Genomic DNA, 15,474 nt, shown 5'->3' on the forward strand with positions numbered 1-15,474 from the left:
AGCACAAGCCAATTTCCGCGTGGGCGGGCAAAGCTTTTTAGAGGATAAGCGATTCCAAATAATCCCCTGGCGAGGTGGGAACCCTGACGGCAGGAAGGCACCTGCGTCCGGATGAGCCCATCCGTCCGGGGCCGTGTCAAGGGAAACGCGGAGCGAGAGACAAGGGACTGAAGGAGCGTCGCCAAATCCCAGTCCGGAGCATGCACACGGTCCTTAATCCTGTCTCCGGTGCAAGAGAGAAACTCGAGAACCCCCGTCCCAGGGGTTTGGATCCAGAGCCACTTAATGCAGCCAGCGATTCCCACTCCCCCCACCCACCCCAAAAAAGTCCTCCAAGAGTTTAGCCACCCGATTATTATTATTTTTTATAAAAAAAAACTGACCCGGGCTCCGTAAAGCCGTGCAAGCCGCTTCGGCGCTCAGCAGTCCGAGATCCACGCGACGAAAGACTCCGCTGAGATTAGAGCTGGCTAGGCAGGAAGCTCCCCGCCGAAGGACGCTTTTAGGGAAGGAAGGGGGAAAGAAAGAGCGGGCGGGTCACCAACGCTCCGGGTAGGTGGAGACTCCGGAGCCGCAAGGAGGGGCCGCGGTCGGAGGAAGCGAAGCGGCTCTTCCCTCTTCCTAGTAATTATTAACCCAGAGCTACCTGGGCCGCCGCCGCCACGCGCAGTTTCTCCTCTCCCGGGGAGGGCGCGCCACTAGGCCGGGCGGAGCAAGTCGGAGTTGCTGAGCTATACCTCGGGGCAATGGCACCGCCCCGAAACTCCCGCCTGCCTTGCCCTCCCCGTGCCAGATTTAGGACAAGGTGGTGGTGAGGGGAGACGCTCCCCTGGCTTGACCCTGCTGGTGTCGGACTTGGAGGCACCTGCTAACGATCGCCTCCATATGGAACGCCACACCAAAAAAGGGGAACAAAGGTGATGTTTTTATGTTGGGCCAAGCTTCCGTTAGCATAACAGTAGTACATAAACTGCCGGGATGTAGTAAACTAGCCGTAACGAACCATATATCAAATGTTATAATTTGTGGATTGAATCCAGAGGACGAATTTTTAACCATTATATGGGTTAATTGGCTTACCAATTACAGGACGCCTGTGTTGTCAACAACTGTTTTGTGAGTTACCACAGCTAATTGCATGATTGCACTCTTCTGTATTTCCTTTCACTCTAAACTCACGGTGTATAATTACCCCCCTTCAAACCATGTTGTACATATATAACATTTCATGTATCTGGTTCAATGGATGGGAGTCTTTGAAAGCATATGCTGTAAAAAAAATTCTTAGCCTTTTAGGTGGCTAGAAAAAATCCGTTTTTGCTGCAAGAGATTTCGTCCGATGAACAATTGTCCATAAAAACTGGTTCTAGAAGAAATTTGTCAGACTTCACCTGTGCTACAAGATACGTTGCTGTCAATACAGTAATGGCAACACAGTAGATGGGCAGGACTTTGAGTGAGGATAATAATGTGCTTGACCTTATGTCTTGATCTGGATGTTATGGTTCTATGTCTGTGGCTGGATATAGACTCTGTACATTCACTTGAATAAGGTATGTTTTTAAATCTTCATTTAAAAATAAAAAGGAAACAGGAATTTAATGTAAATCCCATTAGAATCAGTGGGACTTTTTCCAGCCAAGCATGCTTAGGATTGGGCTGGAAAATGTTATGTTTCCACAAGCATTTCCAAACTATAGTAATGTCACATAGACAAAGGGAACTGCTTTGGAAAACCTGTTACTTATTATTGACCATTTATACAATTTCAGCTGAGAATGCAGAGTTAACCACTTCAATAGAAGACCAGAATATTCACCTTGTAGTATTTATTTTAATTACAGCTGCCAGCTGCCACTTCACTCATTCACATCCATCTTTTGTTGTGTTTGGCACAAAACTCAGAGATGCAATGCCTGTCAAACAACGGACTCCACGGCTATGGAAGAAACAGAAAACTAAACCTATAACCAATGCTTATAAATGCTTAATGGATTTTGGTAAGGCAGAAATTCAGGAACTTAGAGAAGTGTGGAACAGTGAATTAGAAGGTATTACATAGCCTAAACAATAGAAAATTGCTTTAGAGTCTATACAGAATATTTCCTGGGACCCGAGATTGATTCAGCAAAAATTAATATTTTGAGTATTGGATTCCACAACTTCTGTATAAGATTGTACTGTCTAATACAGAAAGATGTTGTAATGCTAAAAATGCCTCTTTAAGGCACATGATGTGAGCTTATCAAGTGGTCTGAAGTTGTTAAAAGGTAAAGGACCCCTGACAGATAAGTTCACTCGCGAACGACTCTGGGGTTGCAATGCTCATCTTGCTTTACTGGCCGCGGGGGCCGGCATTTGTCCGCAGACAGTTTTCCCGGGTCATGTGGCCAGCATGACTAAGCCGCTTCTGGCAAACCAGAGCAGAGCACGGAAATGATGTTTACCTTCCCGCCAGAGCGGTACCTATTTATCTACTTGCACTTTGACATGCTTTCGAACTGCTAGGTTGGTAGGAGCTGGGACTGAGCAACGGGAGCTCACCCCATCGCAGGGATTTGAACCACTGACCTTCTGATCGGCAAGCCCATGGCTCTGTTGTTTAATCCACAGCGCCACCCGCGTCCCTAAGATTCTAATTACACAGCAAGAAATGGAATATGTCCCTCAGGGGAAATTGTATATCTGCCCCACCCGCCCCACTAGCTTGTTCACTTATACAGCTTTTTTTCAAGAATGCGGAGTCGTGGACTAAGATGGAAGGATATTAGGTCGGACCTGAGAGAAAAAGATTAGAATCCTCACTCAGCCAGGAAGATCCCTGGGCCAGTCACTTGCTCAGCCTAGCCTCCCTCACAGAGTTGTTGTGAGGATAAATTGGGGAGTGGAAGAACCCTGAGCTCCTTAGAGGAAAGCTAAAAGCTCACATAAATAGGTACATAACAAGCAAAAAGTTAGTAGGTGAGGGCCCCCCATTACCTGAGTATAAGCCTCCTTGAATACACATGCATAGAATTGGGTAGTGACAGTGAAGTTTCAAGAGTGGAAACTCTGATTCATAAGCGAGCATCCCCTCTCACTAGGCAGGGGGCAGGGCAGAAGGAGACAGCCCCATACACACCATAATCTCTTTCCCATCCTCCCAATACCACCCAGGAGGAAACAACAGCAGGGGAGGAGGACTTGAAGTTAGAGGCAATGCAAACCCACTGTTTCAGATTCTGCATCTCTGAAAGTGACTTTCAGTTGGAAGGTATCTCCTGCAGCCATCAGATAACTTTAACATGTATGCAGTGTTCGAAACTCCCATTGTTCTAGGTCTAGGTGCATTTTGCAACAGGCAATTTCTTAGTACTGTCTAAGATTTCAGATTAAAACTGCAGAGTGGAAGGAAAGGACCTTTTTCTGCCTCTTCACTTCCAGCTACTCTGAAGACTGGAGCATAATCCCTCTTAAGAATATTAGGAGGAGGACAGGGGAAGGACTAGGCCATATGAAAAATGCAACATAATATTTTAGCTGCAGTTTATTCATTTCCAGATTTGTATTCTTGCCATAAAAAAGTGAGCTGAGACATTCCATTGTTGCGCCCATAACCTAGGTTTAAGGTGCCATTTAGCTCCTAGCTTCCATATCTCAGTTTTTAACACTACCTACTTGTGCCCATTCATCACGACCGGCAGAACGGATGTCAGAGAAAAAAGGCTGAAATGCTGTAGGGCAAACTATGTGTGCCATTGGCAGCTCAGCTTCCCTTGTAGACCTGATTTCCTATCCCATTAGTCCAATGGATAGTCAGGCCTTGAGAAGCATGGAACTAGAAAGGGTTGGTCAGGTACAGAGATAGCCAGTGGTAAGGTTGCCTTTGCCTCTCCCTGAGGATATGTGAAATACAGGTGGTCCACTTAGAAGCTGTCCTGGTCCACCATTGTGTCTCTGTTCCAGCCCAGGGACTGTTCTAGCTAGTGCCTACGTTCCCAGAAGCAGGCCTTCGTCAGCCACCTGACTGGCACAATAATGCTGCCATTCTGTATAGGAAGACAGGGTGCATTGTACAGCCACAGCCGCCTAAGAGCTGTTCATGCAACTCTTCTGCTTGAAAGGAAGTATTGTTTGAGATGACCCAGCCCTTCAACCTCTCCCCAACACCAGGGAGGCAGAGCTGCTCCCAGCAGACAGAACAGCGCCATTCAGAGTCCTCCACATCTCCATCCCACAGCAGCTGCTGGTGGCCCTGGCCTATCTTGGTGATGTGAGGCCCAAAACAACAAGGACTTAGGGAGGCAGGGCATGCTGGACCATGCCACTGAAAGCTACATCTTCAGCCATGGAACACACAGCAGAAGGAAGGAGGATGAAATAATCTAAGTGCCAGCTGCTGGTTTTGTGCCTAGTTCCAGCCAGAGATTACTCTTGTCAGGACTGAGGGATTGTACTGGCTCATGGTAGTGCTGTCTGGAATGTGTGTCATGCAGTTTAGGGACCATCCAGAACCAAAGCCTGGCATAGCTGCCAAGTTTTCCCTTTTCTCGCGAGGAAGCCTATTCAGCATAAGGGAATTTCCCTTAAAAAAAGGGAGAACTTGGCAGCTATGAAGCCTGGTTCTGAGAAACAGCTCCCAGAATAGCAGAAGCGAAGCACTGGGTAAGGTGGGGAAACTGCTTTTAATTGAGTTTTATAGTTATTTAATAACAAACAAAGCAACCAAAAACAAACAACACTTGTTTACTAATTACAGAAGATAATGAGGGGGTTTTATCAGCACAATATATTTCCACATGTATCATGTTGAAGAATGGAGATAACCCTGCCACAAAGTTGGATTAGGCACCAGAGGGCAAGGAGGGTGTCCATTTATTAATACAGCTAATAAATGGAAGTGAAGCCATAAAAAATAGTATCAAAACGTTCCCTTTTTTGCTTTACCTTGAATAATCCCTCTGTCCTGTGTGAAGCACTCAGGCAGTGCTACATTTTAACATACAAACCATGTTTTGTAGGAGGTGTATTCCCTTTTCAACAGCCTGTTAATTCTAATTGAGCCACTGCCAATACCACTGCTAGTAATTTTTTATGCTTAATTTCCTCATTGAGCTCACTTTTAATTGACTAGAGTGCCAATACTGGTCCAACTGAAGTCTTTTGCTAGTAATCTTAACCAGCTCTAAGAACGCTTCCTCTGAAAACTTGTTCGCAAAAGGATAGCTCCACCACATGTAGAACAGTGATCCTGTCTCAGCACATCCCCACCTGCATGATGGCAACACATTATTTGCCATGTAGGGCAGATTTAGAGGAATTCTAAATGTTGGCTTCCTGGATTCTCACAAAGACAGTGTATAAACTGGGAGGAGGAGTTAGTCCACACACTCTCGGATTCACTATCTTCAAACTCTACTCAAATCATTCTTCCACACCTTCTTAATGTCATCTGTCATGCCCATTACATGCTGTTAGGCACAATAACTTTTGGCAATAACCATGCCAATGGGAGCTATGTTGCTGGTGAACATATCCCAGGCTGGCTGCTGTTCCTGTGAACAGAGCAAACAGCAGAAACGGCAGAAAACAGAATTGAAAGAAGTGCTCTAGAACACTAGTAGAATAGTAGAATGAATGGGAACTAATTTTCTGCATTTCTAAAACCAACTGGCTGGTTCTATCATACTACTTCCTGATATACACCGCTGTCATGTAGATTTCTCATAAATGTCCCTAAAAACATAGGATTACCAAGGATACAGAGGTCACACCTAAGATGTATTAAGGTAAAGGGACCCCTGACCATTAGGTCCGGTCGTGACCGACTCTGGGGTTGCGCGCTCATCTCGCAACCGGCGTATAGCTTCCAAGTCATGTGGCCAGCATGACAAAGCCGCTTCTGGCAAACCAGAGCAGCACATGGAAACACCGTTTACCTTCCCGCTGTCTGTAGCGGTTCCTATTTATCTACTTGCATTTTGACGTGCTTTCGAACTGCTAGGTTGGCAGGAGCTGGGACCAAGCAACGGGAGCTCACCCCGTCACAGGGATTCGAGCCGTCGACCTTCTGATTGGCAAGCCCTAGGCTCAGTGGTTTAACCCACAGCGCCACCTGGGTCTAGATGTATTAGAAAGCCTATATACCCTGCTGAACATATTTAGCAATAGGCACTGTCCTTAATGCTCAGTCACAGCAAACATGGGGAGAAGGCTGGATGGTTGTGGGGGTGGACAGGGGCAATTGTTCAGGCCCTCAACTTTGTGTTGCCCCATGTCTGGCACAGACGGCCATGGCGGGCAGCACCACTGCAGGTCCAGCCCTACTGCTTCTTACCTGCAAAGATACCCTTCCTCAATCAAAACTCTCTCTTTTAATTCTAAAATGTATTTGAATTTTTTAAAGAAATAAAAAACTGCTTAACTTTGGCTGGATTGTGCCCTACCATTTTGTGACCTAAACAAACTATAGCAAACTTTAGATAGGAAATGAATGGTCCTCTTCTCTGCTGTCATAGGTAACTCAAGGGCCCTTTTTTGTGAATGTCCTAAACTACCTGAGTTTCTCCTTTTTCCTGTGTAATTTTTTTAAATAAAAAATTAACAATAAAACAACATTGAAACTCTTATTACAGTGAGAAACTGTGATACTTCTAACAACAATGCCTCTAAGCAGACTTGCATTGGTTACATTAAGGTGGAATACAAAAAAGGCCGTTATCAGGTAAAAGTGTCTCGGCACACCTTGCAAATCAACATACGGAAGGAACGAGACCCGCGTCTCCGTGAAGCCATTCCTTGCATTTCCCCCTTCGGTAGCTTACACCACTGAATTAATTTTTCACCCAAGTCTGCCTGGCTGCCATTCTTTGGCGACCTGGTGCCTTCCAGAGGTCTTGGACTACAATTCCCATCAGGCCCAGCCAGCAGATGTTTCGGCGGGAAATGCAGTCCAAAACGTCTGGAGGGGCACCAGGTTGGCCAAACTTGCTCCATAAATTACCCCTTCCCTATTGCGCCTGCAACAAGCAGCCTGAGGATTACGGTAAGTCCTTACATGATAACAAAGACCTCTCCAGGGGGAAAACAGAAAACGAAGCGCGGGCCGAGTCTAACTGGACGGGCGTCTGGCCGCGCTGCTTCCCCGGGAGTCGCTCCTTCTAAGCTCTTCGCTGGACAGAGACCCCTCAGACAACCTCTGCTTCCCATGATGCACCGCGAACGTAGACTCAGTTCGGCCGCGCCCCCTTACCACTATCCCGTGATCCACTGCGGCTCCGCGCGCGGGAAGGGAAGATGGCGGCGGCTGTCGGGCTCCCGGAGCGGGGATATTTGGAGCTGGTGGGCGCTGAGCGGGGAGCGCGGCGCCGGGTTCGCGAGCTCGTGTTCAGCCTCGCAGGTAGCGGCGCCCGGCCAGGGAGCGGGCGGCGGACGTGGGTTGCTGGGCGGGTGTCGTTGCTGTTGCACGCATGGTAAAAGTCACGCTTCTGCTGCTCCTGCCTGCCAGCCGCCTGTTTGACGTGCCTCCTTTGCCTTGTCCCTCGCAGGCGGCGGCTCGTCCGTCACGCCCGTTCGCTACGCCGACAGCGCCGGAGGATTCTGGTACCAAGAGAATGCGCAGCTGGGGTCTGTGACCAGGAACCGTTTCATCCACTGGTGAGTGGTCAGAGGACGTGGCCTTGCTTCTGCAGCTCATCCGCCAGTCAGTGCCATGGATCGGATCCTGCCCGCTCACTCCGCTGGGAGAGGTTGGGAGAGTGAAGAGGAGCTGACATCCGCTTTGGCCGGGCTTCCCCTTCAGGCATCTTCTTCTGATGCCTGATCCCGTTTAGCCTGTAACTAGGGTGCTATACCCAAATAAACCAGATGATCTTTTTCTTTTGGTTTTGAGCCGTTGGCTCTTCCAGAGCAAAACTAAAGCAAGCTAACAGTTTAAAATGCCTCTTTAATAAGCACATTAATCTAGTGCAGTTAAGAACAGAATGGTATGACAGCACCAGTTGTAGCTCTATGGGAATAGAATTCTAAACTTGGGATGTATGCTAAGGAAAGCATGCAGAGAAAAGGTCAAGAACAAAAAACGTTAAGGCATTAAAGTGAATGACAGGTGACCTGAGCAGTAATCTTTGTAACTGTATGTGACAGCAAAATGGCCATTGAAGTTGAAATTAGAGAGTTCTGTAAGTGTGAATGGGTACCTCAGTAGTGTATGGAAAGTCATATGGATTACAGTTAGGGCATGGGGAACCAGTTTGAAGAAACAGCTGGATGATTATGTAGGAAGTGAGAAGGATGAATTAGCAAATGAAGCTGTACTGAGGAGCAATGGCCCACAAAATTTCTTGAACCACACTATAGAGCTATAGTGTTTTACTGTCTTTGTGAAATACAGGGCTAGGTCAACAGGAAGCTATGTATCTAACCATGGAGCTCAGTAGCATCACACAATTATGTTCCCAATGGTGTCTATCTCTGCCTCCTAGCAACTCCTCCAGCTGTTTGTGCCTTTTGGCACTAGGTTCATTCCCAGTCTTGTATAGTTATTCAAATATTCCCCATTCTGGCTTTGTAAAGGGGGAGAAGATTAAAGTGATGTTGAATCTCATAGTTGTATTTTGTGTTTGCTGCAGTATTAAAATAGTTTGATTGAGATGTTTTAGTATGATTGTGCTGTAAACCTCCCTGGACCTCCAGAAGAGGAAGGGCAACAGGGCCGGCTCTAGGTAGACCCCCGGTGGCGTGGTGTTCCAGGGCGCCGGGCGGAAACCATGCTGCACCCTGTGAGGGCGCCAGAGCGATCTCCGCCCCTCAGCACCAAGGCACGCGACGGGCTCGAGACTGCCCTGAAGGGCAACCTACTGCTTTACCTTCTTGTGTACCACTGTACACTGTTGTGCACTGCATGCTCTTTGTATGCTTGCAAAATCTAAGGCATATAGAAAAACAGGTAGCACATATATCTGGCTCTTCAGATTTGCTTCTTGGTGCCATTGTCTTTCCACCATGCAAATACTGGGTTGAATTGTACTCTGTAAACCTATAATTCCTATATGTATTTATTTGTTTTCTTTTGCAGGGCTACATCAGGTACAACCTTGGAACTGGTAGAGGAATCCCTTGATATAAACCTTTTGAACAATGCTGTTCAGCTCAAATTTCAGAATTGTAGCCTCTTACCTGGAGGAGTACATATATTTGAGACCCAGAATAATGTTGTTATCTTGATTTCAACCAATCAGACAGTACATAGGTTGATTTTACCACACCCCACTCGGATGTACAGGAGTGTAAGTAACCTTTTTTCAAACTATTCTAAGAGTGCGAATTTATCATTTTGGATTGTGATTGCATATACAGTACTGTATAACATGTTCAGTTCAGGTAATACACCAAACTATGATTTGGAGTGTCAGAAACGAGCCCCAGGTTTGTCTCTCACCTTGTGTTTAGGTTCTTTCTCATTTAATGTTAATCATAGATGATTGTGATGTCTGAACTGGAAAACTATGGCTAACCCTTGAACCCAACTCATTCATGGTGTAGGGGTTGATTCTGGTTTGAAGGGCAATCACTAACTGCAGGCTGCTGATTTGGACATATGGTTTTATAGATTCTAAACTGACCCTTTCTGGAAATGGGCTGTGAAATATTCTGTAATTTATTTTTTTTGTAATGTATTTTTGGCCCCATGTTTGGTTGCATTTTTTATATAGAAAATTAAAGAAAATCTAATTCTCAAATGTTTTATTGTTGCAAATTCATGTTGAACAATTTGCTGGGTAAAATTTTGGTACGGAGCAAAACATATAGATAGTGGAAAGTAATCTGTCCAAGATAAAATGCACTGAGAAGGGTGATAGGTCATTGACAGAGCCCTTGTTGGCATCACCAGGCTTAAATCCCTGGTGTCTCCCATTAAAAGAATTACAGGAGCAGATCATGTAAAAGTCCTGTTCCTGAGATCTTAGAGAGCCACCAAAATACACAATACTGGATTAGCTGAACAAACAGTCTGACATGGTATAAGGCATCTTCCTATGTTCCGTTGATTGCTCTGAATAAGCTGCTTTTGCCTAATGTTTCCTTTGATACCATTTTTCAGATACTTCTAGGTCATATGTTACAAGAGGAATTTGAATAGAAAAGGCATTTCCTATTTGACTTTTCCATGTTTGTACTTCAAATTTATTTTTCTTATTGATAACTAAACTTATTGGGGATTTTCTTAATAGGAGCTGATCACAGAAAGTCATGTGCAGTCAGTTTTCACAGATGTTGGAAAAGTTCATTTAAGAGATCCTTTTAACTATTGCGTGATTCCTGCAATCCCTGGTCTGTCAACTCATTCCACTGCTTCAGCAGCTTGGCTTACCAGTGATGGAGGAGCACTCTTTGCTTTGCCATCTGCATCTGGTGGGATTTTTGTCCTTAATCTGCCACCTCACAATACTCATGGTAAGTATAGAAGCTCATCTAGATAATTTATTTAAAGTTGCTTTGCTTTTCAGTTATAAATCTCAGAAATTACACATCGAAGAAGAATTTAAAGCAGGTTTAAAATATTTTCTAATGTGCATCAGGCAATTGACTCCCCATATCCGCAAAACTGTTTCAAGAAGTGTGTGTTGTACTAATTGATTAAACTAAGGGAACAAAGACAGCAGCAGAACCTGCTTTTGCAATTTTGGACATTGTCAATTGATGTCTCAAATCAGTAGTCATTTTATCTTGAATGTTTCCACATGGGACTTCTGAAAGATTGTTCATCTGATTTAGTTACTGTTGTGTGCCATATATGCATGCATTATTAATAAATCATTTTTGTTTTGTTTTTAGGGATGGTTTCAACTCTAGTCGTGGAGTTGAAACAGAGTTCAGTCATGCAGCGCTTGCTTACAGGTTGGATGCCAACAGCTATGAGGCTAGTATTTTGATGGCAAACAGAGCTCTTGAAGTCTCTACAGTAGCCAGTGGCAGAGTTGGAACAGGCTTGAATGAGCACTCTGCCTATTATTCATTGGAGGATATTTCTTTTCAGCAACCAAATGAGCTATCTAAAATCATTTGTACCTAGCTTTTCAGTCAGGTCTAGAAGTGTAATTAATTATTGGAAGTGTAATGTGCTTTTTCTTAGGTGGCTCTCTTTCCTAAATAAGCATATTAAGTTAATCTTGAAAGTGCTCCTGTTGTCTCAGATCTGGACAAAGCAAAATGAATAAACATGTTTTGAGTCAGCCTTTTCTTTTCCATATGAAGGCCAGGGATGCATGTAGCAGAGGTGTTCCAAATCTGCCCATAGTCCAGTGGTTAGAAAGTATGTACATTTGACTGTTTTTCACAGTTCCCTACTTTTTAGTAAGAAGGTTGCATCCTTTTTATTTCCAGACATGATGGCTACTTCAGAAAGCCTGTGTGGCTAGTGTTAGGTCTGGAAGTAAGAAATTCTCTACTAAGCCAGGTGACTCAGCAGGTGGTCATCATTATCTCTTAGCCTAACGAAGAGTTGTGAAGAGATAATTCTGATACACTGAGGAAGTGTGGAACGAAAATCTGACAAATTCATGCTATCAAAATTTGGAGGCTAAATGGCTGCATTGTGATTGATGGTTGCTTGGAATATTTAGAAGAGCAAATGTTGTAACTTTTATCTTAAAAGGGGTATGGTTTTATATTAAAAGGTGGTGCTTCACCATAAACCAGGAATGGGGAACCTAATGTGACTGGTGCGCCAGATTCTTATCTTCCCTATACCTCATGGGACATATTTGACAAGGTGGGTGGTGATATCCACCTCTCAAATCATATGATGTTACCATGACATCAGGTGAAGATTTGGCACTTCTAACTTTTAAATTCTGTGCTTGTTTTTTGTTTATTATATATATACTTTAGTTTAATTTTTTTCCAGAGGAGACCAAGGTCCTTCGGAGCTTCCTGTTAGCTTGTCTGTCCACTGTCGTGAGCATGATGCCCTCCTCTTTGCACTGTACCAGGATCATAAACTTCGAATGTGGTCTTACAAAGTGAGTGTGAAATGCTAATGACTAATGATACTTTCCAAATGTTGGTTTTCGGCAACATGTCCCTTTGAATATGCAAGCTATATTAATTACCTTTTCTGTGGTCTGCTGTGAACATGCACAACCTTCAGATCTGTATCCTTTACTGTAAAGGAACACACAGTAAAGTATCTGTCTAGTATATCAAGCTGCTGTTTTGGCAGGCGTGTTTAAAACATTTGTCCCATTTGCAGATTGTGTTACTTATCTGGCTTCTTATCTTGGTAGGATCAAATGTGCCTGATGGTGGCTGATATGTTGGAATTTGTGCCTGTAAATAAGGACCTAAGACTTGCTGCTGGGACTGGACACAGATTACAGCTGGCATATTCTGAAACCCTGGGGCTTTACATTGGTGTATACTTGCATGCACCCAGACAAGGACAGGTACTTGAATTGTCTTATATTTGTAGAATATTAATTTGCTGTTAAGTTGAGAGTCAGGGAACTACTAGGATGACCCATCAGTTTCAGAGTTTATGTGGATAAGAAAAGTTTTCTTCAATAATTTTTAGCATGTTTTGTCCAGTCCTGGACGTTTACAAAATGGCATAGCTTTTGATCCTGGATTAAGAGAGCTTGCTGACAATTTCAAATGTATTTTGCTTTAAAAACGGGGAAATAATAGCTCCTTGATACTTGATAAGATGTATTTTGATGAGTGCTTTCAGAAGGACTTCTCAAATATATTGTTCCAGGGAAGAACAATTTCTCATTTCCTTCTATGGCAGATATTTCATTGGTGTAGTTTTTTTTCTTTTTTGGGGGGTGGGGGGAACGTGGAGACTATTTTCTGGAGATGAGCCGCAAACCCAGTTTTCTGTATCAGTTTTCTTAGCTCTCCAAGCTTTGCAAACAAGAAAGTAAGGGGAAGAAGGCTATAGAAAAAAGGAAATGGAAAGCACTATGTAGGTGTTTGCAGAGGACAAAATTACACCTTACATAAAGGGGTTCTATGTCTCCTATGCCTGGAGCATGGAGGCATTCCAATTCAAATGCACCTGTGATATCTCCATAGGGAACCTGTTGCTCCTCAGAAAAAGAAAGTATGAAAAGTGAATTAATTGCTAAGGCTGTCCTCTTCTCTACAAGTGCTAAAACAACCAACTTAAATAGCATCTGTTCAACTTGATTTTCACAGTCTAGTGTCATTAAAGGTAAAGGGGCCCCTGACCATCAGGTCCAGTCGTGTCCGACTCTGGGGTTGCGGCGCTCATCTCGCTCTATAGGCCGAGGGAGCCGGCGTTTGTCCGCAGACAGCTTCCGGGTCATGTGGCCAGCATGACAAAGCTGCTTCTGGCGAACCAGAGCAGCACACAGAAACGCCGTTTACCTTCCCGCCGGAGCGGTCCCTATTTATCTACTTGCACTTTGATGTGCTTTCGAACTGCTAGGTGGGCAGGAGCTGGGACCGAGCAACGGGAGCTCACCCCGTTGCAGGGATTCGAACCGCCGACCTTCTGATCAGCAAGCCCTAGACTCTGTGGATTAACCCACAGCGCCACCTGGGTCCAAAACAACCAACTTAAATAGCATCTGTTCAACTTGATTTTCACAGTCTAGTGTCATTACTACATCATTAATGATTACTGGGTATTATTATTATTATTAAACAAATTTTATTTATATCCTGCCCTCCTGGGCGAAGTCGGGCTCAGGGCGGCTAACATCAGATATATAACATTAGTATAAAATCAAACAATAATCAAATTACCTCCTAAAACCCAGTCAAAATCAAATTAAAGTCTAATTAGATGGCTTTCCGCAGGGTTAGGGTTGGGAACAATAAGTGCTCATCGGCCCAACTGTTTATAATTAGAGAACTGGAATATAAGGCTGGGATAAAATAGTTTACAGCTTTATTTTCACTAATGACAGAATCATTTTTTGCAGTTCTGTGTCTTCCAGTTGGTCAGCACAGAGAGTCAACGCTACAGTCTTGATCACATATCGTCACTGTTCACTTCTCAGGTGGGAATGAATAAGATTTATATTAAAATGAATGTGTCTGTCAAGAAACATCCACTCTGCACTGATAGGGGTCAGTAGAGTACTGTCTTCCATTCCATCTTCCATCCTATATGAGATCAAGCAACATGATGTGATATTGGAGAGAGAGGGATGTGTGTATCTGCCTCCTGTATATTCAATTACTTCTGATCCATGGGATCTTCTGTGTGTAGCCCCAGTATTTGTCTGCAACCAATAAATAAAGAAAAATTAGTTTTTATAGGTTCAACAAAATTTAAGTTCTCTTCATTGTACTGTTATTATTTAGTTTTATTCCCTTGAGTACATTTAGGTTTGAAAATCATATTCATTGTTCCAATCCAGTCATTGCGGTATGTTTTTAACTTAGGAGACCCTTGTTGACTTTTCCTTAACTACTGCTGAGATCTGGGCACTCTGGCAAGATGATGAAAATAGGACCACTGTGAAATACATCAATTTTGAGCAGTAAGTTTTGTCCACCCATAGTGTAACCATGAGCAGTAAAGTGGGTGAGGAAAAAGTAATTGTCAAAAAGTTACTTTAAGCCCTGAATCCACATTAAAATGAGATTCTCTCAACACTAAGAGATAGCAGAAAGATACTTAAAAGAAAATAACTATAACCTATGCTGACACTTCTAACAAGGATTTGATACCTATTGATGAAGCATGGAGTTACCATATAGTTCTGCGTAAGGCATTTCTGGATGGCTAAGGAGGTTGACAAAAGATCAGGGGAGCCATGTTTATACTTAGGATGGGCTGTGAGCAGCATGCAGGCTTGCTCAAGCAATTAGTTTCATGCTTCACACCTGCTTAAGCTAAGAGGTGGTGACGCAAGGTGAAAATTGGAAAGGAGATTTCTCTGTCTCCTGGTAGACTTGACATGTCACAGGAGCTCTTAGGCTATTTGTTGAAACAGCCAGCAATTATATGTGTCAGCCGTCTTGGAGAAATGGACAGAAGCTACGTTGTCTGGGGATGTTGTGGTTTTGAAGGGTCATACACTGGACTGGCAGGGCCAACATCACAGAAACAGGAAGACTTCCCTCCATTTTGTAGGTGGGAGGGAAACGACTGGATTTGGAAAGCTGCAGAGCTGCTGAAATACAGTCCCTTAGATATCCCACTTGGCATTGAGGGGAGGGGACGATGATAGTCTCTGTGTGTGCATACACACCTGTCCATGTAGGGCAGGCATCCCCAAACTTTGGCCCTCCAGATGTTTTGGACTACAATTCCCATCACCCCTGACCACTGGTCCTGTTAGCTAGGGATCATGGGAGTTGTAGGCCAAAACATCTGGAGGGCCGCAGTTTGGGGGTGCCTGATGTAGGGGAAACCTGCATCAACAAACTTCCATTCATCTGTTTTTAGTTTATAATTGTAGGTTTGTGGTGTCATGGGTCAAAAATCTGGAAGACGTTGGTTATGTTTAATGGTTT

At 44.1% G+C, this 15,474-nt stretch overlaps 1 protein-coding gene across 2 annotated transcripts in view; it reads left to right on the plus strand.

Annotated features, from left to right (window-relative positions):
* Nucleotides 1-394: 394 nt before the first annotated feature.
* The window catches only part of NUP160 (nucleoporin 160), a 37,680-nt gene continuing 22,600 nt past the window's right edge, over nt 395-15,474 (plus strand). The window contains exons 1-9 of one of the 2 annotated variants that reach the window (XM_035126263.2): nt 395-7,378; nt 7,527-7,635; nt 9,056-9,266; nt 10,212-10,434; nt 10,816-10,900; nt 11,888-12,002; nt 12,267-12,425; nt 13,932-14,009; nt 14,398-14,495. In XM_035126263.2, the coding sequence (XP_034982154.2) occupies nt 7,276-7,378; nt 7,527-7,635; nt 9,056-9,266; nt 10,212-10,434; nt 10,816-10,900; nt 11,888-12,002; nt 12,267-12,425; nt 13,932-14,009; nt 14,398-14,495 (1,181 nt within the window). In that variant the 5' untranslated portion in view covers nt 395-7,275. The remainder of the gene's footprint in view (nt 7,379-7,526; nt 7,636-9,055; nt 9,267-10,211; nt 10,435-10,815; nt 10,901-11,887; nt 12,003-12,266; nt 12,426-13,931; nt 14,010-14,397; nt 14,496-15,474) is intronic. The other variant, XM_035126272.2, reaches the window with a different exon arrangement.

Source organism: Zootoca vivipara, chromosome 1, assembly GCF_963506605.1.
Source record: "Zootoca vivipara chromosome 1, rZooViv1.1, whole genome shotgun sequence".
Lineage (NCBI taxonomy): Eukaryota > Metazoa > Chordata > Lepidosauria > Squamata > Lacertidae > Zootoca > Zootoca vivipara.